General features: G+C 40.2%; 3 protein-coding genes across 3 annotated transcripts in view; all 3 read left to right on the top strand.

Moving 5' to 3' along the window:
* Positions 1-1,981, top strand: part of LOC138040207 (collagen alpha-1(II) chain-like) — a 46,046-nt gene extending 44,065 nt beyond the window's left edge. The window contains exons 63-64 of the mRNA XM_068885976.1: positions 759-977; positions 1,447-1,981. Of these exons, the coding sequence (XP_068742077.1) occupies positions 759-977; positions 1,447-1,593 (366 nt within the window). The 3' untranslated portion in view covers positions 1,594-1,981. The remainder of the gene's footprint in view (positions 1-758; positions 978-1,446) is intronic.
* A 1,402-nt stretch (positions 1,982-3,383) lies between these two features.
* On the top strand, positions 3,384-19,660 carry LOC138040154 (collagen alpha-1(I) chain-like). The gene is made up of 22 exons (XM_068885934.1): positions 3,384-3,588; positions 4,994-5,007; positions 5,801-5,842; positions 6,137-6,190; positions 6,770-6,859; positions 7,022-7,093; positions 7,800-7,838; positions 8,810-8,863; positions 9,238-9,291; positions 10,060-10,113; positions 11,455-11,562; positions 14,255-14,299; positions 14,528-14,581; positions 14,889-14,933; positions 15,539-15,736; positions 15,924-15,977; positions 16,161-16,205; positions 17,081-17,134; positions 17,215-17,268; positions 18,151-18,204; positions 18,673-18,726; positions 19,472-19,660. The coding sequence occupies exons 1-22, from the start codon at positions 3,501-3,503 to the stop codon at positions 19,592-19,594; spliced, it is 1,449 nt and encodes a 482-aa protein (XP_068742035.1). The 5' UTR covers positions 3,384-3,500; the 3' UTR covers positions 19,595-19,660.
* A 518-nt stretch (positions 19,661-20,178) lies between these two features.
* LOC138040129 (collagen alpha chain-like) overlaps positions 20,179-27,500 on the top strand; it is a 38,658-nt gene continuing 31,336 nt past the window's right edge. Inside the window, exons 1-12 of the mRNA XM_068885912.1 lie at positions 20,179-20,215; positions 21,803-21,856; positions 22,062-22,106; positions 23,044-23,097; positions 23,204-23,257; positions 23,551-23,604; positions 24,089-24,142; positions 25,797-25,850; positions 25,941-25,985; positions 26,196-26,240; positions 26,430-26,483; positions 27,340-27,393. Coding sequence (XP_068742013.1) covers positions 22,065-22,106; positions 23,044-23,097; positions 23,204-23,257; positions 23,551-23,604; positions 24,089-24,142; positions 25,797-25,850; positions 25,941-25,985; positions 26,196-26,240; positions 26,430-26,483; positions 27,340-27,393 — 510 coding nt within the window. The 5' untranslated portion in view covers positions 20,179-20,215; positions 21,803-21,856; positions 22,062-22,064. The remainder of the gene's footprint in view (positions 20,216-21,802; positions 21,857-22,061; positions 22,107-23,043; positions 23,098-23,203; positions 23,258-23,550; positions 23,605-24,088; positions 24,143-25,796; positions 25,851-25,940; positions 25,986-26,195; positions 26,241-26,429; positions 26,484-27,339; positions 27,394-27,500) is intronic.

Genomic DNA, 27,500 nt, shown 5'->3' with positions numbered 1-27,500 from the left:
ACTGGGCACACTCTATTCACACGGAGTCAATGAACGTCTCTCCTTCCATTAATCTATTCACAAATTCATCCTATTTCTACTAATGACAAAGCTCCTCCACACACATATAAACCTACAACACCTACATTTCCTCTATTCGCTCCGACGCCAAGGGCTAATGGTCAAAACGTCAGCTTTCCAAATCTTTCACGGTGGTTATTCGACCTTTATCAACTCGTTTGATCAACTCCATTTTTGTTTCAATCTCCCACCGATGCAGTACCACAGTTTCTTTAGAAACTAAAATTTTGTTTCTTGGTGGTAGTCGAGTCAGCTGTTAGTACGTTAGCGATGCCCGCTGAATAAATGTGGAGACCTTGTACCATCCATCAGTCCGATCATTGAGACCCTGGGGACGAACTCGAACTCGAACTCGACCTCGAACTCGAACTCGAACTCGAACTCGAACTCGAACTCGAACTCGAACTCGAAATTGTAGAAAAAAAATACTTGATTTATTGATGTCCCTTTGAAGCCACCGTAGAAATCTCGCTTTCCGGCGAAAAAAATGTTTAGCTTAGCAATGCTTAGCGCAATCATTTACCATATAAGGTCAAACCAAGGTATATGAGCTGAGAACCGAGATTGAGGGAACCAATCAGAGCACGCGAAATACGTTATCCGAGGTTGAGAATTTAATAATAAGAGGTATTCATCTTGACTGTATAAGAATATATGCAAGACACAACACTGTTTCATTTATTTTTCTGTCTCTTCAGCTTCAGTATGTCTCAGATCCTAGCCAACTGGAATTTCTTCAGTTACTGAGTGACCGTGCTCATCAGCAGATCACTTATCACTGCAAAAACTCAATTGCATGGCCCTCTGCGTCAGATGACGTCATCAAGTCGGTCAAGATGCTCACCATCAATGGGCTTGAACTCCATTCTAAGTCATCCAACAAATTCAAACCAAAACTTGTTACGAATGATTGTGCGGTAAATATTTTCTTATCATTTTCCCTTTGACTTCTCAAAATACCTTAAATGGGTAAAACCTTATTAGCTATACAAGTCTTCGCGAATGAGAAATATGGACTCTCTATTTGAATGGACTAACCAGGGGGAATTTCCTATTAAAATGGAACAAGACGAGCGTGTTCCTTTTGCACGGTTTCACTTTTTCTTTCTTTCTTTAAGAGACTGGAGACTACCGATTTACAATAACAAACATTTTCTCGGACAAAAATGGCGCCTTTAATTTATCGAAAAGCCTGGAACGCCGCAGATGGTACAGGATTTTCCGATCATTTCTGCAAAAACGAAAAGAGAGGAATACCTATTGATGAAAGATTGGGTAGTTTTGTCCTCAAACGCCTCGATCTTTCGTGTTAGGAAAGAATGCGACTTCTCGACCGGTTCAAAAATAAATACAACTCAGTTAATCGTCCTCTCTTCTGACCATTAGGTAAAAGACGGGTCCTGGCGTAGCGCGACAATAGAAGTGGACACACCCAAACCTCATCGTCTTCCCGTACTCGACGTGGCTGCTTATGATATCGGCGATTCTGGAGAAGAATTCGGTCTAGAGTTCGGTCGAGTATGCTTTTCATAAACATGGCAACTCTGGATACTGACTTTGAGCTGCGCCATTGCCATAGCAGATCTAATGATCAGCACTTTATTGGAGGCAGTGTGGCAGTCTTCGCTGTGCCTTTCTTTCAAATGAAAACAAACTGTTTATCTCACGGTTTTTTTTTATTCTAACGCTTCAACAGCTATATCTGTATTTGTAGTTGTCATTTAATATTTGTCACAACAGGTGTCAAGAATATTTCAAGAAATAACAAAGCTAATTATGAGACACTTCTTGGAAAAGAAGTAAGACCTGATACAGATTTAGTTGGTGCATGACCAAATGTTGCTGGAAATCGTTTGCGAGGTCTGAGCGTAAAAAATAAAAGTTTGGTGGTGGTCTTTCCGAACAGAACCACGGAAACAAATTACTAAGTGTGAAGTGTCTTTTACTAAAACCCCGAATCGAATTAAATTGCAATTAGGTGTTCTTATTTTTCCATTTCATCTGGCCCTATGGCAGCAAAAGAATAGAATCCCACACCTTTGGAATAGCGGCGAAATACAAGACTTTGCTACGTCTGCTATTACATAAGAACAGCATTTGAATTGAACAATTATTCCTCTATCCCCCATGGCCATATATGACAAATCTTCAGTTCACCAGGTGATACCCCTCCTTGTGCCAACATTGTTGTCCCCTGAGCCCTCCTCCGTTTCTTTTTGGTCACGAGGTCGTTTCGCCGACCACGTGACCAAAAGACTATTAGAGTGTGCTCGTCTACAGCTCAGTGTATTTAGAGTTTTCAAGATAAAGCGGCCTGTACTGTCTCTGTTCGGTCTCTTTTATTTCTTCAACCTAAAGAGCAAAACCATGAAATACCCCACCAAAGTCGCATTATCACTCTTGAAGCATTGTAAGAGGTTGCTTCATCAGTTGTCGCTGAGTACAATTTATAATAATAAATAAAGTGGCCTGTACTGTCTCTGTTCGGTCTCTTTTATTTCTCCAACCTTAAGAGCAAAACCATGGAATACCCCACCAAAGTTGCATTATCAGTCATTGAAGCCTTGTACGAGGTTGCTTCATCCGAAGTCGCTGAGGACCCTGCAGTCTCCTGTCACACTTGCGAGGGGCAGTTCCTTTCAATATCTCTCTCGCTGCAACATTGCTCTAATCTCATCCACATTTTCACTCATTTAATAGTTCAGTTGCCACTGAAAATACTTCATGTTCGCCGCTGTAAAGGACACGTTTGGTCGACGTGTTTCTTTATTTATTTGATCTTCAAGATCCGCCATATTGTTTGATTTTCCCGCCAAAATTGGTCACTTGTTATGGAAAGATAGACTGCAAGCTTGGGATGTTGAACAAACTTTGCCGAACCGTATATAATACAATTCGTGATCTGAAGTATGGATGATTACACCTGGAGAAAGCCGGATAAGATGTTCTGGACGTGAATTTGTTTGAATTTTATGAAGAATAATTTAGTTTTTGTATGTGAATGAATATGAGCAGTGAAATTGAACTACGAGGAATGATAATAAAAGAAACTCTAGGCGGAAATGTTATACGTTGATAACGATATTATCATGTTAGTAATAAAGAAAGAAGAAAAAACCTAATTACTAATTGCAATATGGACTGCAATAAGTTATGCCTGGATTGTTAGCGTGATCGTGAGCGATCCTGTTGTCGTGACATTCCCAAAGGCGTACGGTGAATTAGGGTGATTTAATCTAAAAGCCAAGTAACCTTGAGGGTGACATAACCATTTGTTATCGGTTGATATATTACGCCGAGGTCAAATTGCAATCTTTTCCGGTAGACGCAAGACAGTAGAAACAAAGGGCAGAGATTTTAATAGTTAAAATTCCAGTCTGGCTCTTACAACATCAAGTGTTTGGACCGTTGTCAACAAAGGAAATTTTGCTCGCCAGTTTATGCTTTCCTCTCTGGAAATGATCCGGCTGAAGCCGCTTCTTTGGCTGCTGTTAACGATTTTGTGGCCAGCATGGGTTGCTGATGCACGTAAGTCGACAACAAAGACAAAATTGATGCACATTTACGAGGATTAAATCACTGACAAAGAGATTTTATCATTATTTTAAACGCTGAGGCGTTCCGAAAGTGAAAGGCTAACAAATATTTTGCCATTTGGAAGCTTTCTTTGTCCAGAAAAACAAAGTAATGGATGCGGATCTGACGCTAAAAACATCAAACCGCATCCAATACGCGGGAAGTGACCACGTTTTTGAAAGACAATTCGGTACTATTCCTCGCTTTGACGATACTGCTCTTTGATCTTTTTGCAAGTTTGATTGATTCCCGCGTTGTTTATGGTACAAACCTGATTTTACACAATGTGAAGTTCGTCGTCTTACAACTAACCGTGACTATTTAGATTCCTTTCTCCAAGTCACCATCCCCTTCTATTGCGAGAACCACCTTTTAACTGTGCGCCAACACTGACAACATCCCGTTGTATTCCGGTTGACAAGACGAACCACAGTTAATGTGGAAAATGGCAAAAGTTGATACAATCTTTCTTCAGGGGCAGATGGATGGAAATGGCTATATTCCGTAAATTAATTTTTTTATTGGTAATATTACTCGTACGATTTCTTAAGAGTCTGCAAAAATTAGGAGAGCTGAGAACAGAGGTCCTTTGTAAATATGACTCTACCAACAAACTGTCAAAGCCTCTTGTCTTAGGGTCAGTAAGCAGTAAAAACACCCCGGTTTTGGCATGACCTTGCTTTCAAAGAGTCTTTTGGTCGAAAGTGGATTATAAATTAGCGGTGCTCGCTTTCGTAACTCTTTTCTCCGTATGCAATGATGACTTTGTCAATACCCGCCTCAACACTCAATCTTTGCGAAAATCAAGCACTGTTGCAAGAAAATTTTTCTTGCAGAGATTTCTGTCAGTTTTCAGACAGCTATTGCATATAAAGGCGACAAGCGGTACGGAAGCTCTAACGCAACAGGATAACAAGTACCTCATAAAGACAAAGGCAAAATCTTTTCAGCCGTGCTATCAAAAACAGATGACTAATGTAATATCTTAGTTCATTTCTTTTTCATTTTTTACGTATCCGAAATAAAATGATTTGTTGTTTTATTCGAAGGGAAAGAAAGACACCGTACAGATACGTAACTCTCATATTTCTTCCTTTCTCGAAAAGCTATTTTCTTTATCTTACATGTAACGTCTTCCAAAAATTGGACTTGTAGTTTGACGTTGATGAAGAGGTGTTGAGTAAGTGGGTAAACAATTTTCTCGAAATTGCTTCATAAGTTGGTTATATGTTTAAAAGCAATCAAATATAGATCATATCCCGCTGTTCCCTGATGCGTGTTTCTTTATATCAAATCACGGTACATTAGAACGAATTTTTGTAGCTTAATACTTACCTCTTTCTGTTTACTTTTCCAGAGATACAAGTGACAGTAAGTATGATTTAAGTTTGAACATTTAAAGATGAATGCCACCCTGTGCCTCTGTATGGCGGCCTGTACCCTAATTTTGTATTCTCACTCAAAATGACAATAAGTAAAATCGCAGGAAGTTCATCAAGTGATATCGGAAATTGAGAAAAGGTGATTGCGTGACCAAAGAATGAGCATTAGATTACTTACGCATCTTTGGGGAAAAAATTGCCCGCCGGGCTGCTATTGCGGAAATGGAGGGTTACAGTAAAGATTCGACCTTGTCATCAGTTAAATTTAAAATTTTGCATAGAAAATACGCTCGGTTGCCACAAGTTTTAGTCGCGCAAGCCTGACTAGTTTTTCTCTCGCGCCGGCCACGCCCCCGTGCTTGGTCGCGATCACTGCCTTCATTTTGATTGCCTCGAACATTTCACGGCGCGTACGCAAGGTGCGAAGACGTGTCGTTCAGGCTTCAATCACCTTGCTTATGTTCAGAGATAAAACTGGTGCGAACTTTCATACATGCTCTTGAGACAAGTTGGGCAAAGTAACATCAATTGAATAATTTATGCAGACCTTTGGATGAGCCGTACAAAACCAAGACAGATTTGTTTCTTCAGGCGCGTTCGTTTGAATACGGTGATCTCACATGTTCCAAGTACTTACCCAAAAATAGCCAAAAATAGCCGGATAAATCAAAGTGGATGTTTTCAATTTAAAAATTAATTGTGTATTTCGAGCGAGGTTTTTCTCATTTAGAACTTTATGAGAATCAAACTTTTTTTTAACGCCTCTACGCTGTCACTTGTAGGTTTTTGGTGCGCCTGGAGCTCCCGGAGAGAATGGGTTAACGGTCAGTTTTGACTTTCGTTCATCGTCCAATAGACCATATTCGTATTCTCAGTATCGGTCTGGAACTAGCTTGCAATGGAGACTACTGCGGGGGAATACATTAAAAAGTATTTGCATTTGAAAAGATTTCCCCGCATTAGCCTCCATTGCAGGCTAGTTCCAGTCCAATACCGAGAATACGAGTATGGTCTATTCAAACGCTTACAAATTCTTGTAGTCTCCTCTGTACTTTAATTCATCTTAATTTAGTTGAGTGTTATCCTTTGTACGTTTTCATTTCTTCTTAAATTTTTAGGGTTTTCCTGGGCCCCAAGGACCGCAAGGAAATCCTGGCTCCCAAGGAGATTCAGTACGTTGTAGTTCCTAATAAATCCTTCTAACGTGCGCGACTTTAGGAGTCTCTTGTGCTGAAAGAATAGTCAAGGAGAACTACTCCTATTGGAGGGGTAGGGGGTTAGGGGGGAGAGGCGGGGCTTTGTTATCTACTGTGCAGAAGATGGCGACCTGCACGAGTTCCTAATGAAAGTCCTTTGAGGGAACTTAATTAAGCAAAGACGATTTCGATAAGCCATGCGACAACAAAACAAAAGTTATACCCTTTTATTTCTTTTGGCGTGTTGTATCGCAGAGTATTTTTATGAGTCTTAATTAATAAGAATAAAATCTCAAACAATGGTTACAAACATTTGCTTGAACTGCATAACTTTTAATAAGTTAACGTTTCGTATGTTACAACTTGAACTTAAATGACCCAAGTCAAAGAATCTTTATGAGTTTTGTTGTATTTTAACGAGCGAGTCAGAACACAAAGAATGAGTGATTTACGTATCACCCAACTTGTTCTGGAAACAAGATAATAAATGGAAAGAAAAGGTTTTTTTTTTTAGGGAACGTGATACTGATTATTTGCTTCACTTTTTGCGTCTAGGGACGACAAGGTAGTCCAGGATCGCCTGGGCAACAAGGAAGGCCAGGTCCTCCAGGTCCTCCTGGAATTCCCGGACAAGGGATGCTCCCTGTAAGTTGCAGTATTGTTTGTCTGTTTTTGTTTTGTTTTGTGTTTTTTTTTTTTTTTCGCTCAAGATGATTGTTTCAGCTGTTTGCTTGAGGGTAACCTAAAGCTCTACTTACTCTATACAATGCACTTAAGTTAAGGATTTCTTTGTTATCTTTTTTGTAGAGTATTCCTGGCGACAAAGGACCCTTATTGACGCCAAACATCATTCCTGAAAGATCCGACATCAATCTTGCGGTAAATTAACCAACGAAAGAGCGATTTGTGAGCTGGCGTTTCGAGCGTCACAATTATTCCTTTTTGAGAGCGAATTCTTCATCATCTCGCTCCGGCGACAAAATCTGTTCCACTACGACGGAGTAAAACAGTTTCTCTTAGACACTAATACCTTCATTCTTATCAAATGTCAGGGTCGTAACGAGGTATATGGGAATCACAACGCGTGGGATCGGGATCAGCAGTATTTTTCATGGAATCAGGGATCAAATTTTTGCAGGTTCAGGGATCAAAATTCTCATCAAGTTTGGGATCGGGGTTCAAAATTTTGGTAAAAATATTGGATCAGTTACGAAAAAATATACCTCGTTACGACCCTGAAATGTCGCTAATTAATCCCTAGGCAACGAGACAAGGGCAGTTGCAAATGGTAGCACCAGTTTGTAGCACCAGTCGGATTCTCTTCGCATCGAGCTAGAAATTGCTTAGGGGCTAAATCGTTTATCCATGCCACGTTCTCGGGCAATTCAACCGAATCTGCAAAATGGGAAGTTTTTTATCCTGCGCTCTCTCTAGATCAGTTAATACATTCAAGTAGAATTTTTTCCCTTAGCTAATGGAAGTCAATTGTGAAATTTTTGTAGCCCTAACTTCATGTCGTTTTTACTTGGGCTTTTTAACAAGCTAGCCATTGTTTTGTCTTGCTTCGTTTTCTTTCCAATTTCAGTCAGGAGTACAAGGACGACCTGGTCGTAAAGGGTCAATAGTAAGTAAATTGAGTAATTAAATTGCTACTGTGATCAAAAAATCACAGTGTGGTTGAAAGTGTGGTTGCTTAACACTTGACTGGCAAAATTTTGAGCTTTGATTTTTATCCAAAGGTTGTTTACTTTGAGTGTAAGTTTTGGATTTCGCGAACTGGACCTCAGAGAGTTGGACGTAGAGAAAAGTGATGTCATTTACTCACTAGCTTAAAATTTCATCGTGTAAACGCAGCTTATAACATATGCAAAACACGAGTTTAAAGGATATTTAACCTTGAAGGAGGCCATAAGGGCCAATTTGCATAGAAACAAAAGAATACTAAAATGGCGGCCATTTTGGAATAAGGTGTCTAAAATAATTAATTTTTTGGGCATAGTAGCACTTTAAATGGAAACTAAACATAAATTCAATATCAAAGGATAGTCGAAGTTTGAGTAGCCAATCAGAGCGCCCCTTCAACGCAATCCACTGTTTTAGTAAAAAAAAACTGTATTCTAATACTTGTTATTTAAGGCAAGACGCGATTTACTCAGTAATAACTTCTCGAGTAAAAGGCGAGCTTAACACACTTTCTTACTTCTATAATTGCCGTTTTAAGTTGCGTGTTTGTTTGATTGCTTTCTTTTGGAGAGAAAGCCATCGTATTGCCAGAAATTAAATGTATTTATCCACCCAAAACGCATCACTTCATCAGCAAAAAAGAGGATTTTCAGTTACCTGGTGCCTGTAATTGCTGATGTTGGCCAAATTGCAAACTTGACGCACGAACACTATTGTTGTCCAAGTTGTAGCCACTCTGTCCTAGCAAGCATCTTACCACGTGAATGTATTCGGGTTTTGAATAGTACTCTTTCCGTGGTTCCAGTGCATGCAGCAAATTATTTGTACGGCAAGGGTAATTATTCGTGGTCGCAGTTCAAGGTATAAAAATATACCATTTTTACAAACTGATGCAGTCAAATTTATTCATAGGGATTTATTGGCGTTGAAGGGAATTCTGGCACATCAGGAGACCCCGGACCAGTGGTACGTAGCACACATTTCCCAGAATAGAGAGAGGTTGAAGATAACCCAAAGTCACTTGTCGAAGTCACGTGTAAAGGTCACGTGACAAGTGGCAATCTTTGGAAAATGCTCGCCTTACCCTTCAATGTCTTTTTGGTTGGAATTGCATTGTAGTACGGCGTAATCTATAATTTACTCAAAATACCTCAATCCCTTGGAAATATTTGTCTGAGCAAAGGAAATCAATCAATCATGGATGACAGATTTACTGGTAAGACACAACGACTGCAAAGTATCAAGTCATCATCTCAAATCTTCTTTCTTATCATCACTAAGCTTTTGTGTCAACTTTCTGTTTCCTTTTTTGCTTTTTTTTTTTTGTCATCTCTTTTTAGGGGAACATCGGAGCACTCGGCCCCAGAGGGGTCGTTGGGTTACCTGGCCCTGATGTAAGTTTTTTCTGGAAACAGTGCACAGCAATTCTGTCAATACTTTTAATAACAACTTGCTCACCATAGAGTCACCAGTAGCTCAGTGGTTAGAGCATCCGACTAGATCACGGAGAATCGTGGGTTCAAATCGCATCTGTGGCTCGGATTTTTCCGAGTTCCCAGTGGGTTCCATTATCAACACTTTATTTAATATGTGTATATAATTCTCACATTCGCTCAATTTTAAACAGCCCCGAAAAATTAAGATTAATCGCTTTTGGTCCCAAACAAATACTAGACTTCAGGAGTTTTCGATCCAGGTTTAAAGCCAATTCCCGTTTAACTGTGACCATTTAAAAAATGCCGTCTTTACCGATGTTTCTTTTTCATTACTGCAAGAAAATAGAAAGTAAACATAATCGTTTTTTGGACTCAAGGGAGCTTTCAATTATTGTCTGAATAATAGACATATTTTTGCAATCAAGAGAGCATGATAAATCTATATTTGGTGATGGCAATGCCATCCCTCTTGGCATGCCCTATGGCAAAGCTCTATCCTTTTCAAAGCACGATATTGATATGCCATAATCCCGCTTTCGCGATAACTAGAACAACTTGATAGTTGACAACACATGTTTTGGATCCTTCGAACGTCCTCTTCACCCAATTTTGTTTCAGATGAGTTCCAAACTTATTTATAGACTCTAGCTACGAATCCTGTTTCCACAAAATTAATAAACTAAAAATAGGAAAAAACATAATTTACACTTTATTGGATCATTTTAGGGAGTTCCAGGACCTCGCGGATCACCAGGACTTAAAGGATTTCCCGGAGATAAGGTGACAAAATGTGTTTCCATTGATTAGGTTCCATATTGGAGCTTAAGGACAGTGCCTACTAATTCAACGATGTTTTTGCCCCGGTTTATGATTACGCAGGAAATGTAGATCTTAACTAGTGTTATTGAAATCCAAAAAGAAAATTGTGGGTAACCACGTATTTTCCAAAGATAATTGGTGAATAATATTTGTAAACAACATTAAAACACAAAGCAATGTATGGCGTTCTTTCTCAAATTGAAGCTTAGTTCTCTCTCAAAAATGCATGGTTACCCCCAATTTTCGTTTTGGATACCAAGAGTACTTACTAATATCTGCTTTCTCCGGATAGTTTTAAACCGAGCAAAATACCCTGTATTAGTACGCATCTCCGATAGGAAACGCGAGTATCTCGAGATGGCCAGAACGTATGCGCAATAACCATAGTAGGCAAAGTCCTTAAGAGTTAGTTCAGCTGATCAAGTGGACCTTGAGTTTCCTTGACATGAAAAGGGATGACATTCTAGTTACAGAAGCGGGAATAGATTCTTCATTTTCAGATTATGAAATAACTGGGGCTAGTTGCTCGCAGCATGGTTCACGCTAACCGTTGGTTGAGAGGTATCAAAACCTATAGGTTTCCATGGTATTTAACGCTGGTTAACGCTAACCATGCTTCGAGCAACGCGGGCCTGGGGAGGAGGGCTGGCGTAGTGATGAGAGTACCAATGTTGCCTTAGTCCTGTTCCGGAACCCATTTTCAGGGCGGGGTAAGATCGAATCCTAGAATTGAATAGGATAGATTCCCGGACTAGAGGCCATACGCGGTTGAGTGTCATGGCTCTCTACTGTACTCTGAGGGGTTTTTTCCGGATTTTATCCTTTCACCCAAAACCAATATTTCATTTTTTCGGCTTTGATTTGACTTCAATAGATTATTTGTCTCCCCAGTAGAGCGGTTATCCATGACTATATAATCTTGAGACTACAGTATAGTGATAATTAACAGTTATTCTATTCGCGCTTGTTGGATAAGGTCAAACTAAGGTATATGAGCTGATAACCGAGGACCAGGACGAGGACGAGACATCAACCGAGGTTGAAAATTCAATGATCATTATTATTATCATTATTATTATTATTATCTTAATATTCATCAGAAACTCAGAAGATTTTCATTAGTCAACATTCTTTACATGAAAATCCTTTTCATTGCTTGGTACTGAATGTAACCCTTCCTGAAGGCCTGTACGCCAAAAAGATAGTTCCCGTAGCACATTAGGCCATTCATATATTTCCTGGACTTCTCGATTCTTTTCACTCATTGTTTCCTTTTCTTACCAATACATCAACCTCTGGCAGGGTCCTGTTGGGGACTCGGGCATTTCAGGTAGTCCTGGCCCAAGAGGTCCAACCGGCAGGGATGGAAGAATCGGAGTCGAAGGAGAGAGGGGCGACGATGGAGAGTTGGTGAGAACTGGTCAACAATTTTTATTTTCTTGGAAGACGTTAAGAAATCCGTAACTCAGAAGTGTCGGTCTTTCTCATTTGGCCTCGACCCATCAGTTAACGGTATTATATCAATTTAGAATAAAGGTCCCGCCAAATAACGACCAATCAGATTGGGCCTAATGACAGTAACCTTCCTGATTGGTCCGAAACCAACTAGTCGCACGAGGGACTGCTCGTGCTAAATGCAAAATCGTGCGCGGAATGCGATACCGCCACGTTTTGTTCCCGCAAAAATCTAGCAGCAGCCGTACTAAAAATAGACAATAGGGAGCTTTAGCAACGACGAAGTCGACGGCAACGAGAACGTCACAAATTTGCATATTTAGTGGGCGAAAACAATACAAGGTAGGATTACGTTTTTGCACACATTTTCCCACCCTGGTCAGAATTTTTCTCTGTCCTTGTGTGGGCCATTTCCATTAGTAGGGCTAACGCTCACATGGTCCATATGGGCTAGAAACCTAGCACTTCACATTACACTCTAATCAGTTAAGTCCGGCAAAAACAATAGCTTTGCACGCTCTGCACGTGCGTTTTCATTTTTGCCCATTTCTATAGCGGTCGTCAGCAAAACAGCAACTTAATTTTTTTATGGAGGACGTCAACAGTTGAAGATAAATCTTCATTTCTCCCCTAAATTAAGCGTGACTCATATTGGTTTCATTCTTGAGGGACTGCCACACCATTGCCATGTTAAAAAGCCTAAAACAGTCGTGAAGTGATTACAATAGGTTTTCATGTGACGTCATCGCCTCCATGCTGGTGGACGAGAACAAAAGATCTCTCATTAGCTTCTTTTGTTCGTCCACCAGAAGTCGTACATTTCTCTCTTGTTATTGGTGTTTTTAGAGGTTGGTTGAAAATGTCCTATAACGCGAATTTATGTTTTGAGATGACGTTCTCGTTGCCGTTCCCGTCGTCGTTGCTAAAGCTCCCTAATACCGTAAACTGATGGGCGTCATTCCATCGCAGATCAGGACTTCTGGGTTAAGAACTTCTGTAGAGACCTTAAACTGAAAGGCAGCATATGCGCGTATATTTGCGTTGTTGTTGCTCTTGCCATTATTCGTTTAAAGGGGAACTGAAGGCAAATAAATAAGCATTTTTTATTTTCACCGAAGACCATGCACAATAATGTTTTCAACTTTTTTCTGGCATATCTTGATCACAAAATCTCTGTTCCCCATATCATATGTCACAGTAGGGTGCTTATTTAGTTTTTGAGCCCGCACTGAAAGGGCAGAAACAGCGGGAAAAGCCCAATTTCTAACGTACTCTTCTCGCAAAAAACAGAAAACGAGAAGAAATAACCCCACACACTTAACTTTACTTGAGTTAGGCGTTCCAAAACCAATGTTGGAAAAATTGCTGATTTTGGCATTTAGTTCTCCTTTAACAAATTAAAGTGATGTCTTCCTTTCGAGAAGATTATCGGTGATCGTTTACAGGATATGAAATTTGACCATCTCCCAAATGATTTGATAGCTTGTTGCTCAGGGTCACGTGGGAACAAATCAAGCCTACATTGAACTGAACTGAATTGAAATAATAGAACAGTTAACGGATATAGCCTAGGAAAATAAGCCCTCGTAAAACCGCGCGCAGTAAACACTTAGGGCGCGTTCGATTGACCGTATTCCGGAATAGGAATACATGGAATAGAAGTTAGAAATCCTTCGTTTTTGCGGGGATTCACATTAATATTGTCAAACATCTGCTAAAATGCTATTTTAAACATAGCTTTATTATTCTTGTTGCTGCAAAACGCCATACGTAGTGTTTAAAATCATCACTCCACGTATTCTTATTCCGGAATAGGGTCAATCGAACGCACCCCTAATGACTGGTCCCGAGGGAAACAGTTCATTTTGTTTCCCGAGAATCTCAATGTTTCCCCGAGGTGCAGCCGAGGGAAACAAAATGAACTGTTTCCCGAGGGACCAATCATCAAGTCGTCGGTCAACTTTAGCGGGTAACAGTACACTTAGATGTCATGTGACCTCGAAGTAACCAATGAGAGCACGCGCTGTTGGGGGAAAAAGTCAGCCTGATAACAAATTCGTTTATTTACCCTAATTTAGTGATTATCTGATCTTGTCACACCGGGCGTGGTTTGTGGGAAAAGAAATAGTGACAGTTCAGTTTTTTACATTGCCAGAACCTCGACTGTAGCCTTGATTACGGATAGCGTTTATTGAGAGAACTACGAGTTTCAAGATTTAGAGCCTTACGGAATATCAAGTCTTGTAACACAGACGGATTCAGCCAATATATTTTTATACATGGGTCTAGTCTAGTTTAAGCCTGGATTTTGTTAGGCTTTCAAAAGTCAATTCCACAGTCCCATCATTTTGGCGCCTCAAAACTACCTACAACAATTACTACACCATGCACCAAACCACCGGGAACACTCAAAAATTTGTAGGAAGGCAGATTGAGCAGCTTGGTAAATTGCACCTTGTAAATGGAGCATCCATACAGAACCTCTTACCTCTGCGAAACGTTTCTCAAAACAATGTCCATATCAATGTCTTCCTCCTTCTCGTTTTGTTTGTTCTTCCCTCTTAGGCTTTTTCCTCGATCGTCCGGAACTTCTTTCCCATAACCAAAATGTAGGTATTCACATTTTTTTTTCATTTTATTTCACCAGGGCGAGAGGGGAAATATTGGAAATCCAGGACGAAATGGAGCAGCTGTGAGTTCCTCCACAAAAGTTATGAAACGAAGAACCCACCACGTTTTAGGATACTTCTTGCCAGAATATACTTTTTGACAATCACTTGTAGTTTTTGTACAGTTTTTCCGTTAAAATTCATCAAAGCCCGGCTAAAGCCTCATGATCGCCGGTTTAAATGAAAAACTGAACCAACGTTTCTCTGATCCCCCGGATTTTGTTTTACTCTTGTGTTTTCTCGCTTTCAAGGGTTATCCAGGGCCAACAGGATCACAGGGTACAGCTGGACCTCGAGGACCTCAGGTAAGGAATACAGTAATTGAACACCCTACTCGAAGATGCATTGTTGAAGCAAAACGTTTCCAAGCATGAAAAAAACTCTTATTCATACCCCTCTTCTTAAGAAGCGCTCTTTTAATGAGCTTAACGCAATCTTTCTTCGTTCTGCGGTTTTAATTTCCTCTTAAAGTGGGGATACTATACGTAGGTACTGCAGGTTTTGAGTAGACAGAAGGAGACGTGTAAACACTCTTTTTTTTTCTTTGCGATGTTCGTTGGGAATTTACTCAAGTGATGCAAGGTGTTTTGTTTAATTCGTATTTTTTTCTAGGGTTTAGATGGTGCACAAGGAGAAACTGGACCCGTTGGTAGCACGGTAAATTAAACCTATGTTGTCCTGTTTCGTTGGAATAAAAAGCAGGTTACTTAAACGGAACGAGAATTTAAAATTCTTTAAACGTACAATGTTTTACTGACATAGTGTATGGGAGGGAACACAAGCATAAGGAAAATAAAGGTCCTTGGAATCATTTTACTAGAAGGCCTTAATATCCCGATTTCGTCCTCAATCTGTTTGGGATTTCGTTTAGAATAAAAACGAGCAACTAATTATTCTTCAATAGTTAGAGCGGTTTTCAATTGAATGTCAAAAGTAATTAGTGAATTGCTTTGGTTTTGCATTACTTCATTCAGTGATTGGTTAAAAGTTCTCGCACCATTTTTTCAACCAATCAGAAGTGAAACCCAAACCAATCGTGTCTTGCACGTGCACATTTTCCCGCGCTTTTTGTCGGCTACGTGTAATTACTTCGAGTTTTGATTGGTTTACTGGATTGTCTCCGTCCTTTTTTATTGGCCAAAGTAATTACTTTGGTTTAAAGACACTAGATTGAAACTCGCTCTATTTTATTGAAAAGTTCCTCTTTCCCTCTTTGTTTTACACAGACCTCAGAATAATCTGACATTCTGTTTTATTCATAGGGCGCACCTGGTCAGATAGGATCGCCTGGGGCCCCTGGTAATGCAGGATTGAAAGGCATTAGAGGACGTCCTGGGACCAGAGGCGAGATAGGTTACGCAGGGGAGACTGGGGAAACGGGACCACGGGGGTCCCCTGGAAACAATGGCTTAGAGGGCGAACAAGGGAGATCCGGTTTAGAAGGCTCCAAAGGCATTATGGTGAGAAACAAATAGAAACCAAGACATTTAAAGAATTTGGTATATGTGTGTGTGTTCCCGTGCTTTTGAGGGAGGTAAGCCAATATGAAAGTGACTGTCATAGGGAAATATGCCATTCATTAGTTTTCCATAATTCTAAGTAATGATCTGTCCATTTCCTGATTTTTTTTTTTTTTTTCTATTTTAGGGTGACACAGGACCTTCAGGGGACGCAGGTTCTCAAGGACAAGTTGGTAACCAGGTAGGTCGGTGATGCGTTCCAATCCAGCTTGACAGCTGTGACATTAACACTCCACTCTGTGTCCCAAGACCTCGACAAGAGCCTTGCAGTCGACCAAAATGTTATACTCTAGAGTAAACTTATTTTGCATGAAGTTTTAAAACTTAATTTTCTCCAATCGTTAATATTTTTCTCACATTGCAGGGCCAACCAGGCGATTCAGGTTTATCAGGATCCTCCGGTGAGATGGTAAGATTACTGTCTTTGTATGAATGTCCACATGCACCGGGTCACATCTGCATTTGATTCTAGTCTGAATCCATCATTAAGTTTTTACGGGTCAGTGGTTCTGTGCTCAAAATCAACAGGGTGACATTTCAGCAGCAGAAAAAGGATGGCCTCTACGGAGTCAGTGCAAAGCTCTGAAGACACTCATGAAGTCGTGCACTTCCGTGTAGCACTTTTACTTTGCGGTGTTTAATTTTTGCGGATTTTGCGGATAGTAATTGATCCACAAAAATAACTTCCAGCAGAAAAAAAAAACACCAGAAAAATGAACAAGCGCAAGAATTTACTCCCGTTGATATAATTAAAAGTGGCTTTCAATGCACTTGTCTTACTATACCATACATTGGGCCGAAAAAGATCGTTTATGTTGATATTTGCATTGAGAAAAAGCAATCGGAGCTTCTTACAAACAAAACGTCTCTGAGGCACAAGAAACAAAATCAAAGCAGTCAATCAAAAGGTCATCACGTTAAACTTGCTCGAACGGGTCATCCGAAGGGCCGGACACCATTTTCTATGGCCTCCAGGACACCACATTTTTTCCGCCTGTTCTCGATGATTGAGGGGTTTTCTTTACCAAAAAAAGTAATAAACGTTGAAGAGAAAAACAAAGTAGTTCCCAGCGTAAATTTTAGTCAATCCGAGCCGCAAAAATATGTTCCCGCAAACCTCAAAAATCGGCAATCCGCAAAATAAAAGTCCAACGAAAATTTCGTGAGACACGGTAATCAGTGACCTGCAAGTTTGAGCTTCCACTGAGGCAAAAGCTGCATAAATGGAAGTGCTTATAAAATCTGTTTTCAGTTACCTAAGAGAATTTTGTTTTTCTATTCTAGGGCTCAATGGGTCCCCCTGGAGAAACGGGGTCCTTAGGGGATAAAGGAAGACAGGTTTGTAAATCTCTATAAAATTCATCCCACGAGCGAAACCTGGAAGACTTATGACATCTCTCTTTTTTCCACAAATATAGGGCAACATGGGTCGTCCAGGAGGTCGTGGTCCCGTGGGTTCCACTGGAAAAAGAGTGAGTTAACTGTAATAATAACTGTAGTGATAAAATTTTACTTTTAAGGAAATCAAAAAGACTTTCTCTTCGACAGCTCAACTGCCTCCACTTCTCGAATCAGAGACAGTGATTGCGTATACTTTTAGAATTTAAGGTATTAGATAATGTTTTGTCCTTAGCTTAGTACTTTTATATTCAATATTTAACATGTAATGTTATGTATTTTATATTTAATATTTAATATGTATCGTATATACGATACACGATAGTTAATGCATTTTATTATTTTTTATCCATTTTAAACTAAAATTTCTAGTTCTTAGATAAAATACTTTTACACACGACCACACAAGCATGGCAGCTTTAACTCTTATCGTGTATCAATAAAGGCTTTATGTTATGGGGCAGGGATGGCGCAGTGGAGAGAGCACTCGCCAGTATGGCTCAGGTTCGATTCCCGGACCAGACGCCATAAGTGGGTTGAGTTTGTGTTGGTTCTCTTCTCCGCTTCGAGGGTTTTTCTCCGGGTTCTCCGGTTTTCCCCCTCAGCAAAAACCAACATACAGCACATTCCAGCTGGCTGTAAGCTGTGCTCCAAGGTCACACATGGACCGTATAGCGGCTGCCAGAGGCGCCTTCGTATGCTTTCGGTTCGACCTCGTTGAGCTGCGTCGTTGCTGTACTTGCGACGGCGATTAGCTGCGACAATTATTATTATTATGTTATGTTATGTTATGTTATGTTATGAGTTTCGTCGATGGACGATTTTTATTGAGAAAGCCAGCAAGCCTGTTTTAGCAAGCTTATGACGGACTATTGTCTTTCGTAGTTTTCCTTATTCTTTTACATCGTTTATTTATCTGATATTTTTTTCAATATTTACCATCTTTTCGTTATTAGGGTCCCACAGGCGTCCTTGGGGCTCCTGGTTCTCGCGGATACGTAGGTTCAAGGGTAAGATCCTTTCAATCCTCCGAATGACATTTAGTTTATTTGGTATCAAGGTCAACTGTTTATACAGATACCTTGTTTTAGATGCACTTTAAAAGTAAGCGTAGTCTTCCATAGACTGCGAACAGTCTCATATTTTTCTTTTGCGTCACAGTAAAATTCGATGACGCGCGCGAGGAGCGAGCGGCGAAGCCGCGAGGAACGAGGGCGGAGTCCGCGCAAAGAAAAAAATAATCTCTCCTCCTTTTTTGGAAGTAATTTGCATACTTTCAACTGATCGCCTGCCCAGCTTGGCTATGAGGAACAAAGGGCGACCGCTCGCGGTCTATGTCTCCCATGTGTAGCCTTACTGAATCACCGGAAATGTAGTGGTATCACGTGACAATGGCAATACCTCTCTCCTTACCTCAATCGGTCACTGAGCCACTTGCACTCACGCTCATATCTGTGTTTCGCATTTGTTTGATGCAGGGAGAGGTTGGATCTCCAGGAGAAATGGGACCAAGTGGTGAACCTGGAATGCAGGTATACCTCTTAAAGAAAAATTAATTCTCGGTTTTGTTACACAATCCCGGTCAAATAGTGGTAAGCTAGAAAAGTTAAGAATCATAATTTTCTTGCATGTTTCTCTTGATCCGCGTTCTGTAAAACGTCTTTATACGGTGAAAACCATAAAATACACAGAATCTGCTTGGAAGAAGGGAGTGCCGAATAATTTGGTTTGAATGGAAATGGATGAAGGTCAAGCAACAGATATTTTGGCTTTGTTATCAATGACTGTAACACGAAAATGATGGAAAACTAATTTAAGCTCTGGGATATTCCAGGTGAGTGAGCGAGTGATTTTGTCAAAGCAGTCCATAGATAGCTTATTTGACAGATCATACTTTTCTCTATATTACAACTTTATACAAGGAATGTAAAGGGATATTGCTACAATATAAATCATCTTTTGGTTTAGCTAAATAAGAGGTTCCCGGAAAAATACCGAAAAAGTTTAAAGAGCCTGAAAGCTCCCCACAGGAGCTTTTCAGAGCCAATGAAACACAATTAACGAAGCGATGGAACTGAACAACATCAACAACTGTTAAGAATCCCAACTTTCCGGAGGCAAACCAGTTGGCTATTTACAAGTGCAGCTAGGAAGTTGAACCAGGAACTCAGCGAGTGGCAAGCGCCCTTAACACTGGGCCACACTTCCTCAAAAGCGAACAGTTTTCATTAAAATAAAAGACTTCTCACCCATATTTTCTTTCATGTTTTTCGCTAGGGAATGGTTGGAAAACGAGGAAACCGAGGTTCTCGAGGTACAGATGGGGGTGAGGTAGGTTTGAAGAAAAAAAAAAAATTCTTAATATCACTTTTGTATATGTCGTGGTTGTATGTGGGCTGAGCGCTATTGACAACTGAGAAACCACAGAGCCAAGGCTAACTTAAGGACGGTGCCTTCTTTTGTGCGGTATATGAATATGGAGGAAAAGCAGATCTTAACAAGTGTTAATGAAATCCAAAAAAAAAAAAAATGGGGCTAACCACGCATTTTTCAAAGATAATTAATCAACAATATTTGTAAAAAGCTTTTAAATACAGAGTAATGTGTGTCGTTCTTTTCGAAATTGGAGATAAATTAACTCTGAAAAATGCATGGTTACCCCGAAATTTCGTTTTGGATACCAAGGAAAATTGCTAAGTTCTGCGTTCTCCGCATAGTTTTAAACCGCCCAAAAATATCCTTGTATTAGTACGCATCACCCATAGGAAATCCGAGTATCTCGAGATGCGCAGAACGTATGAGCAATAGCAATAGTAGGCACCGTCCCTAATTGGGTTTTAAGAGATATAATCGGAAGAATCCGATTGTTCCTGAACAGGAGTTGAACTTCTGATCATCCGGTTGCAGGAGACCCTTGGCATCCAGGATATTTTACTAGGTTTCGGTGACTGACTGTGTTGTTGTTGAACCTCATAGTTCGCGCAAGGTTTGCCAGGAGTGCAGAGCCAACAAGGTGAAAGGGTGAGAACACAAGAATGGCGCAAATTACTTATTTTTACCACAACTGCTTGTAATCTCGCAATCTGATTGGCTAATTTGCCGTTGTCGATAAGAGCCCAGACACAGCTGCTCGCGTCACGCAATGTAATAGCGAATCGGGAACGCTCATTTTCGGAAATAAACCAATCATATTGCGAGAAAGTTGTAGACAACGCTCGCTTTTTCTTTGTGTCGTGATCTTGGTCACGATCTGAAATATACATTTTCTTTGGCGTTGAATATTGTTGTAAAAAAGCAAATCGAATGTGGTTCAGCGTTGTCTGTACTCTTATCGACAACGATATTCGTCATCACAGTGGTCAAAATTTGTTGTGGATTCACGAGGCGCAGCGGGACGGATATCGTTGTCGATAAGAGTACAGCTGACTTGCAAATCATGTTCTGTCGTGTAGATCAGACGCAAGTAAACGTAGACAGTCGAGTGCGCTTGTCGTAGGACAAAGCAGCAAAGACGACCGTCCCTTAGGGTCGATTTACACGGTACGATTTTTGTCGCATGCGACAAACTCACGACAGGCCTACGACTTACGACTTGTCGCAGCGTTTTAAAACATGTTTTAAAATGCTACGACATTTTTTCTGACGTACACAACAATCGTAAATCATGTCGTGGGTTTGTCGGAAGCCGTTGTCGCATGCGACAAAAAAATCCTACTGTGTAAATCGGCCCTAAGAGCGACGAAAACGCGTGTGAACGCTAAAGTTTGATTCTCTTACTTTTTTCTCTGATTGGCTGTGTGAGGGACTCGGGATTTTTAAGCCAATCAATTTTGCGTAAATGTAGTAATGTATAAGTTCAAAGGAATTGCGAATTTGCTTCCGACCTCCCATTGAATTTAAGTTCCTTTACTCATAAATGATCAGGGGCACCCAACGACCAATTTGTTGTAAAATGTATTATTATACCCCAGTTAATGAAAATAAATGTTATTAAGGCATTTTCAGGTGTTTTTCAGTGTTGCTGGGAAAACATTATCTGTTCCTTTTTCCCAGCAAGACACACAAGAAATTTCCCAGCCAGCTAGATAAAATTGGTTGGTTTCCCAGCCAGCTGATCAAATTTGTTTCCAAGCCAGGAATTCCGCGCGCTTTCAAATCCCTCAATCCAAAACGACCGAACAAAAGTGACAAAACCGGAACAAAACAGGTTTTTTCCGCAAGCGCAATCACTCTGACCAGCCGTCGTATGTTTGTGACTACTCTCTGGGAAGGGAAGGGGTTCTTTTTTTTTTTTTTTTTTTAGTCGTCCTCAGTCTTCAGAGTTTCTACAGCCAGTTCGGGTTGAAATGCTAGAAAAAGTCAGTAATTCCCCAGGCAAAACCTCTATCAATAACAAAATTTCCCAGCCAGCTCATCGAAACATCTGTATTTTTGTCAGCCAGCAAGATTCCTCTGGGGAACAGATAATGTGAGGAACAGATTCGTTGGGTGCCCCTGAATGATCACAGTCTTGCTTCATGAAGCTTGATTGCGATGACTCTTACTTTATAGATGAAGATAAATTTTAAATCTACATTTTACTTGTGATCATTTATCATTCTGCATCAGGGAAGTCCTGGCCGACAAGGTTTACAAGGCTTGGCGGGAAGCCCTGGATCCGCCGTAAGTACTTGAAAATGTTTTTCGTTAAGTGTTTGTCAAGCATTATGTTGTCCAAAACAACATGTTTTATGAAGATTCGATTTGTTGATCCGACTACTTATTTTTCAGTAATACATGCGGTAGCTCATGCAAAAAATAATTCATGCTTTAATTCGTGTAAAGAATAATTTATTGGAAATATACATTAAGAGCATGTTTTTCGTAGGGAATGACTGGTGAGGATGGCTATCCTGGAGATGATGGTAACCCGGTAGGTCTCAAGACACTTTGAATTCAAGGGAATTAACCACAAGAACTATGAACCAGGATAACCCTATAATATCCTCTACATTTCATGGCTGCTCGACCCTGTCGTTTTGGGAACAGCATGTATCATGCAAAACTCGGAATTCGATGGAATAGTATAAAATAATCTTTTTGAATGTCTTCATTGTTTTCAGAACTCCGGCCTTTCGAGCCGGTGATCAATCACAAGAAGAATTGCCCTTGTCTTAATAATGACAGGCGCGTAGGCAGGATTTTTCATTGGGGGGGGAGGGGGATCCTGAAAGAGCGCCGTAAGGCACCAGTGACTGGGAAGAATAGGGGACTTTTCCCCCCACTCCTCCCTTCGGAACATTCGGATATTTTGTAAAAATATACATAACAAAATTCCGTGCAGTCATCCACGCAGCCTGCTCTTTTTTCGCGATTGATTTTTTTGCTTTGTTTTGTTTTTCGAGGGGAGGTCACGGGCACCCCAGGACCCCGCTGCCTACACCCCTGAATGCATTGTCCTAAATAGCAAAATCAGATGTAGCCAAGAAGTGTTATATCTCTCATTTGGATGTTGTGCATCACTTAACCATAATATGGTCCCGCCAAATAATAGCCAATCAGATTGGGCCTGATAACCAGGACGCCTCTGATTGGTGCGTAACCAATTAGCCGCGCGAGGGATTGCCGTGCTAAATGCAAAATCATGGATTGGGCACGCACAGAACGTAATTCCGACATGGTTTTTTTTCCCACAGAAAATTCTAGTAGTAGTTGCTCTTAAAACAAATAATACCTTAAACTGGTGAGCCACATCCAATCACATATCTAGACTTCTGGGATACGATTTTCTTTCGAAAGCTTAAGTAACCAATCTTGGTCTAGTGTCGTTGGAGGTTCATAATGGGTCATCATTTTCTTTTGCGCTTTAGGGCGAGAGAGGGATGGCTGGAAGCACCGGACCTCGTGGAGCAAAAGGAGAAGAGGTAGTAAATACCCTCTGCGAGAGCTACAACAAATATTTCTAGAGCGTAACTTAAATTAAGCTGCAGAAAATCAATTTGGAGTAATAACTTATCTTTCATTCTCCAGGGACCAGCTGGAGATCAAGGAGAAGCTGGGGAGGCAGGACCAGATGGAGAGAGGGTAATCTTAGAAATATTAGAATTTTGCAGGCTTTTTAAATATCTTTTCATTAAATGGAACACGCAGTTAAGTCGTGTTAAGTGGCTTTTTTTGCCGAGCACCGTCGGTTAAGTCATTTGGCCGGAACGTGGTCAAAATTTAAACGTGCTACGCAAAATAATGGTCTTGTCGCGACTGATTAAAAGTTCTGAAGTTTGACCTATTCGTAATGCCTTTACAAAGTAAATTATTGGTATTCGGGGTAACATGCGGCACTACCGGGAGTACTGTTTTTTTTTTCCCCTATATCACAGGGTAACCAAGGACCAACGGGCGGACAGGGCCCGAGAGGAGAGATTGGAAAACAGGTCTGTAGTCTGTAATAATGGTTTACATCGGTCTTACTCACCTGTCCAGCGGCTGAAATTATTTTCTGGTGTCTTGAGTGCATTTCAGGACATACAGATCTTTGAAAATTGATTGGGACCACTTTCATTTTTTTGTGTGCAATTTTGATGATGTCATATGAAAACGACCCGTAGTCATGATCACGGACTTGAATATCTCCCGAATATGTCTGTGTCATAACAGAGAAGCTCAACACATCACCAGAGTAGTTGTTGTAGTTTTAGTGATATTTTGGTTTTGGAAAACAAGAATCAAAACTAACATTTTAGGTTTTATTAGGTGCATAAATATCTCTGTTGTACGAGCTTGCAAAGGCATTTCAGTTGTTTGATATAGAAACGAAGATCAGTGGGATTTAGAGTGTTTCGATCACATTTTTCTTTAATCTCTTAAAATTTGGTTTAAACGTAGAATTGTATAATTTGTAATGGTTGTTCTCTTCAGGGCGTTCAAGGTCCCTTCGGTTCCAGTGGACCAGAGGGAAGCGTGGGTGATCCGGTAAGGTGTCAATACGAGAACTGGTGAAGTCATTGCTGTAAAGCGCTGATCAGTGTTCAAACAATTTAGGAACACTTTTTTATCACGAAAATTACGGGATCCCGTACAGGAGAGCGCAACAAATAAATTTGTTGCTGTTTTTATTCCTTGAAAATCGTCTCAGTAGTTGTGGTTGCAATCTACACGCTCAGTGTTTCGTGTGGGCATCAGTAAGATTTGGATATAAATGCGGTCAAACGAAATATCTAGTCAAACAAATTCATCCAAGTTTTGCTCTACTTAATTTGTCAACTCTTCAGACAAAGACATTTGGATTTCCTTTCAAAGGACTGATCGCAGTGTCATTAAAAAACTTCAAGAAATAACCTTTCGCTGCAATCCAGGTTTCTATTGCTAAGAGTTCTTACCTTCCGTGTAAAACGCACGTGCAGGGCGCGCAGAGCCATGCGTGCTTAAGCACGCGCGTTTTTGAGACGCGGACGGCAACCGGGAAGAACATTTCGCGTGCCAGGACAGTGGTGTCTCCCAGATTTTTAAACTAATCATCTGTAATGGAGATTTGTTCTTTTGTTTTGTGAACATTAATTATTTCGGATCCGGCATACGAAAGACCAGTCAAGTTTTGGATTACTCACGTTCACAACCGACCGCTTGGACCTCATAGGGTTGGATCTAGGGAAAGTGACGTCATTTACTTACCAGTATAAAATTTCAGCGTACAGATGCAGCTTATCATATACAGTATGCAAAACACGAAACTCCCGGGCTGCATATTAATTCACCCGCGTACACACGCATTGCACTTAAACTAGTGAGTCCTCGACGTAATTTTCTCCTCGACTCAAATAAATAGATGTCTTTTTGAAATAAAGGCTTAAAACTTGGGTCACTTGGTGATAAGTTATATAGTTTTGAAATACAAAGAAAAAGAAGAATTTATTTTTTTGTTCATAGTAGCTTTTTAAGCTTCCTTTTCTTTTGCAGATGTGCTGCATGTGCAACACGTGTGTTTTTCTCAGGAACCCTCTTTCTTGTGACGTCAAGAGCTCATGAGAAAAACTTAAAAAAAACGTTTTCATGCTCCTGTGTTGACCCATAACAAATTGACTTTCCTTATGAGTGGTTTCCAACAATCTTTTGAGACACAGATAATGATGGTGTAATGTAACGCTGGTGGACTAATTAAGAGAAGAAGCTAATAGAGTGTTTTCACGTGATGTCAAGGCGGCCATGTTGGTTTACCCAACTATCCTCCGGGAATTCTATTGTCATGCAAACGTTTTCTTTTGTTTCGGTGGAAAAACAAGGTTGTGTCGTACCTCATTGAACGGGATTCAGGATTGGCCAAAAGAACAATAGAACGAACAAAGATAACAATGTAATTAGCACAGAAAACAATGGGAAGTACGACACTATACAGCCAATGAAGCATAGTGTTCAACAAGAGGTACGACCCTACCCAAAAAATACGGTTACTGATCACGTGAGTGAAAACACTCTATAAGAGATCTTTTGTTTTCGTCCACCAACATGGCGACGGTGACGTTACGTGAAAACCAGCCGTTGTGACTGAGCTTCGTCTCGAATGATCATATTTCTCGTTTGTCATTTAAGTTTCTTCGAGTTTGCTGAGTTCAGAATTGCTTTTTTCCAGGGAATTGATGGAACACAGGGAAATCCTGGTCCAGACGGTTTTGAAGGTGTTTTGGTGAGCTCCTGTCCTAGCAACATTGCGTATACTGCAACTTCGGAAATTAAAACTATGTAATTAAATGAGAGATTTTTGTTTTCTCTGCAGGGCCCGAAAGGAACTGCGGGAGGTGATGGAAGACCAGGAAAAATGGTGCATATAGATAAAGACATGAAAACAAATGTAGTCACAGACAAGGATTTCATTAAAAGCATACTTGTAGAATGAAAATGTCTTGATATTATGTCGATATGCAGGATGGTGTTGATATTAGATATACATAAGTCGGTTGAGTCTGTTCCTTTTTTTCGTCCTCAATATTATGCGATAGAGCTTTCTGAAAATTCAATGGACGTTTTTCAGGGAACATCGGGAGCGCCTGGATTACAAGGACTTGCAGGAGATCAGGTTAGGCTAGGAAAATTTATAACAACAGGAAATATGTGGCTGTCCTTTCCGGCAGAAGGGACATAGACAACAACTTATTGATGTCTAGTTCTTGATCGTTGTGAAGCAAAATGAACCATAGAATATGTTTTTCAAGATGTAGGAGAAGTGCTGAATGACCAGTATCAATGTGTCTTACTTGTTAATCAGGGCGCAGATGGAGTCATTGGTGAGAATGGTGACGAGGGTAAAAGAGGTCCACCTGTAAGTAAATACGGAGAAATATTTGAGCATAATCAGAATATGATTGGTCGTTCGTAAGTCTTCTTGCCGGTCATGACTTAATATTCAACAGATGAAAATTCTTTCGCTAGTTCGTACTCATGCATGGCTAATAGACCTTTTCGGCTTGTACATTTTGTTTTCCCAATACAGATCATGTGATAATACTCAGGAGGTTTGGTCCTTTGTTTTGTTCATAAAAATGAGGGCATGCAAGCATGAATATGCCTGCATGCACTCTTTTTAATGAACAAAACAAAGGGCCAAGCCTCCTGAGTATTATCACATGATCTGTATGGGGAAAATAAAATGTACAAGCCGAAAAGGTCTATTGCAAGTCAAAACTACATTAACCTTTTCTTCGTATAATTTTAATGTTTTATACGCGCAATTCAAGTGTTTTCCCTGTGTTTGGTATTATTTTAGAACGCCTTTTTATTTAGTAACAAGTTCAGGAAATTTTTTATGTTTTAAACAACTTGAGTGTGAGATCTGCACAAGAGTTATTACAATGGCTAGACATTGCAAGAATCCCATACAACAGTATGGGCCATGAATAGTTTATGATTTGTGGAACGAATGAGGACCACAAAATTAAGAAAACAAACCACTCCTTTATTATGTCGGCACAATAAACGTAGTCCATTTCTTAAATTAATCAGAAAACTGAAACAGGCAAAATAACTAATCGAGTTGTTAGAGGTTATTAACAAAATTTATCCATCTGACATGCGTAAGAAATTATCATTGATTTGTACACCGTTTCTTTATTGCTTGAGCTTTGACTGTTGGTAGTTTCCATGCAAAACTGCTTCTTAGCCTTCTCCCCATGTTGTAGGGGTCCCAAGGAACTGTTGGAGAGGTCGGCGTTGACGGAAATCGAGGACAAACGGTAAGAGTTATCAAAGGAGCTCAAATAGTGCAGGAACCGTTGAAGAGACTGAAGATTGAAGTCGGGAGCTCATAATTTCAACGGTACCTCAGTGTGATGTAATCGGA

Source organism: Montipora capricornis, chromosome 1 (genome assembly GCF_036669925.1).
Source record: "Montipora capricornis isolate CH-2021 chromosome 1, ASM3666992v2, whole genome shotgun sequence".
Taxonomy (NCBI): domain Eukaryota; kingdom Metazoa; phylum Cnidaria; class Anthozoa; order Scleractinia; family Acroporidae; genus Montipora; species Montipora capricornis.
The sequence above is the reverse complement of the archived record's forward strand: the minus strand, read 5'-3'. Positions and strand labels throughout refer to the sequence as shown.

Excerpts from the sequence above, each read along its gene's own strand:
- LOC138040154 (XM_068885934.1), top strand. The coding sequence starts at position 3,501 with ATGCTTTCCTCTCTGGAAATGATCCGGCTGAAGCCGCTTCTTTGGCTG. Across the intron at positions 14,934-15,538 it reads CTGGACCCGTTGGTAGCACG|GGCGCACCTGGTCAGATAGG; the intron begins GTAAATTAAACC and ends TTTTATTCATAG. Across the intron at positions 16,206-17,080 it reads CAGGATCCTCCGGTGAGATG|GGCTCAATGGGTCCCCCTGG; the intron begins GTAAGATTACTG and ends TTTCTATTCTAG.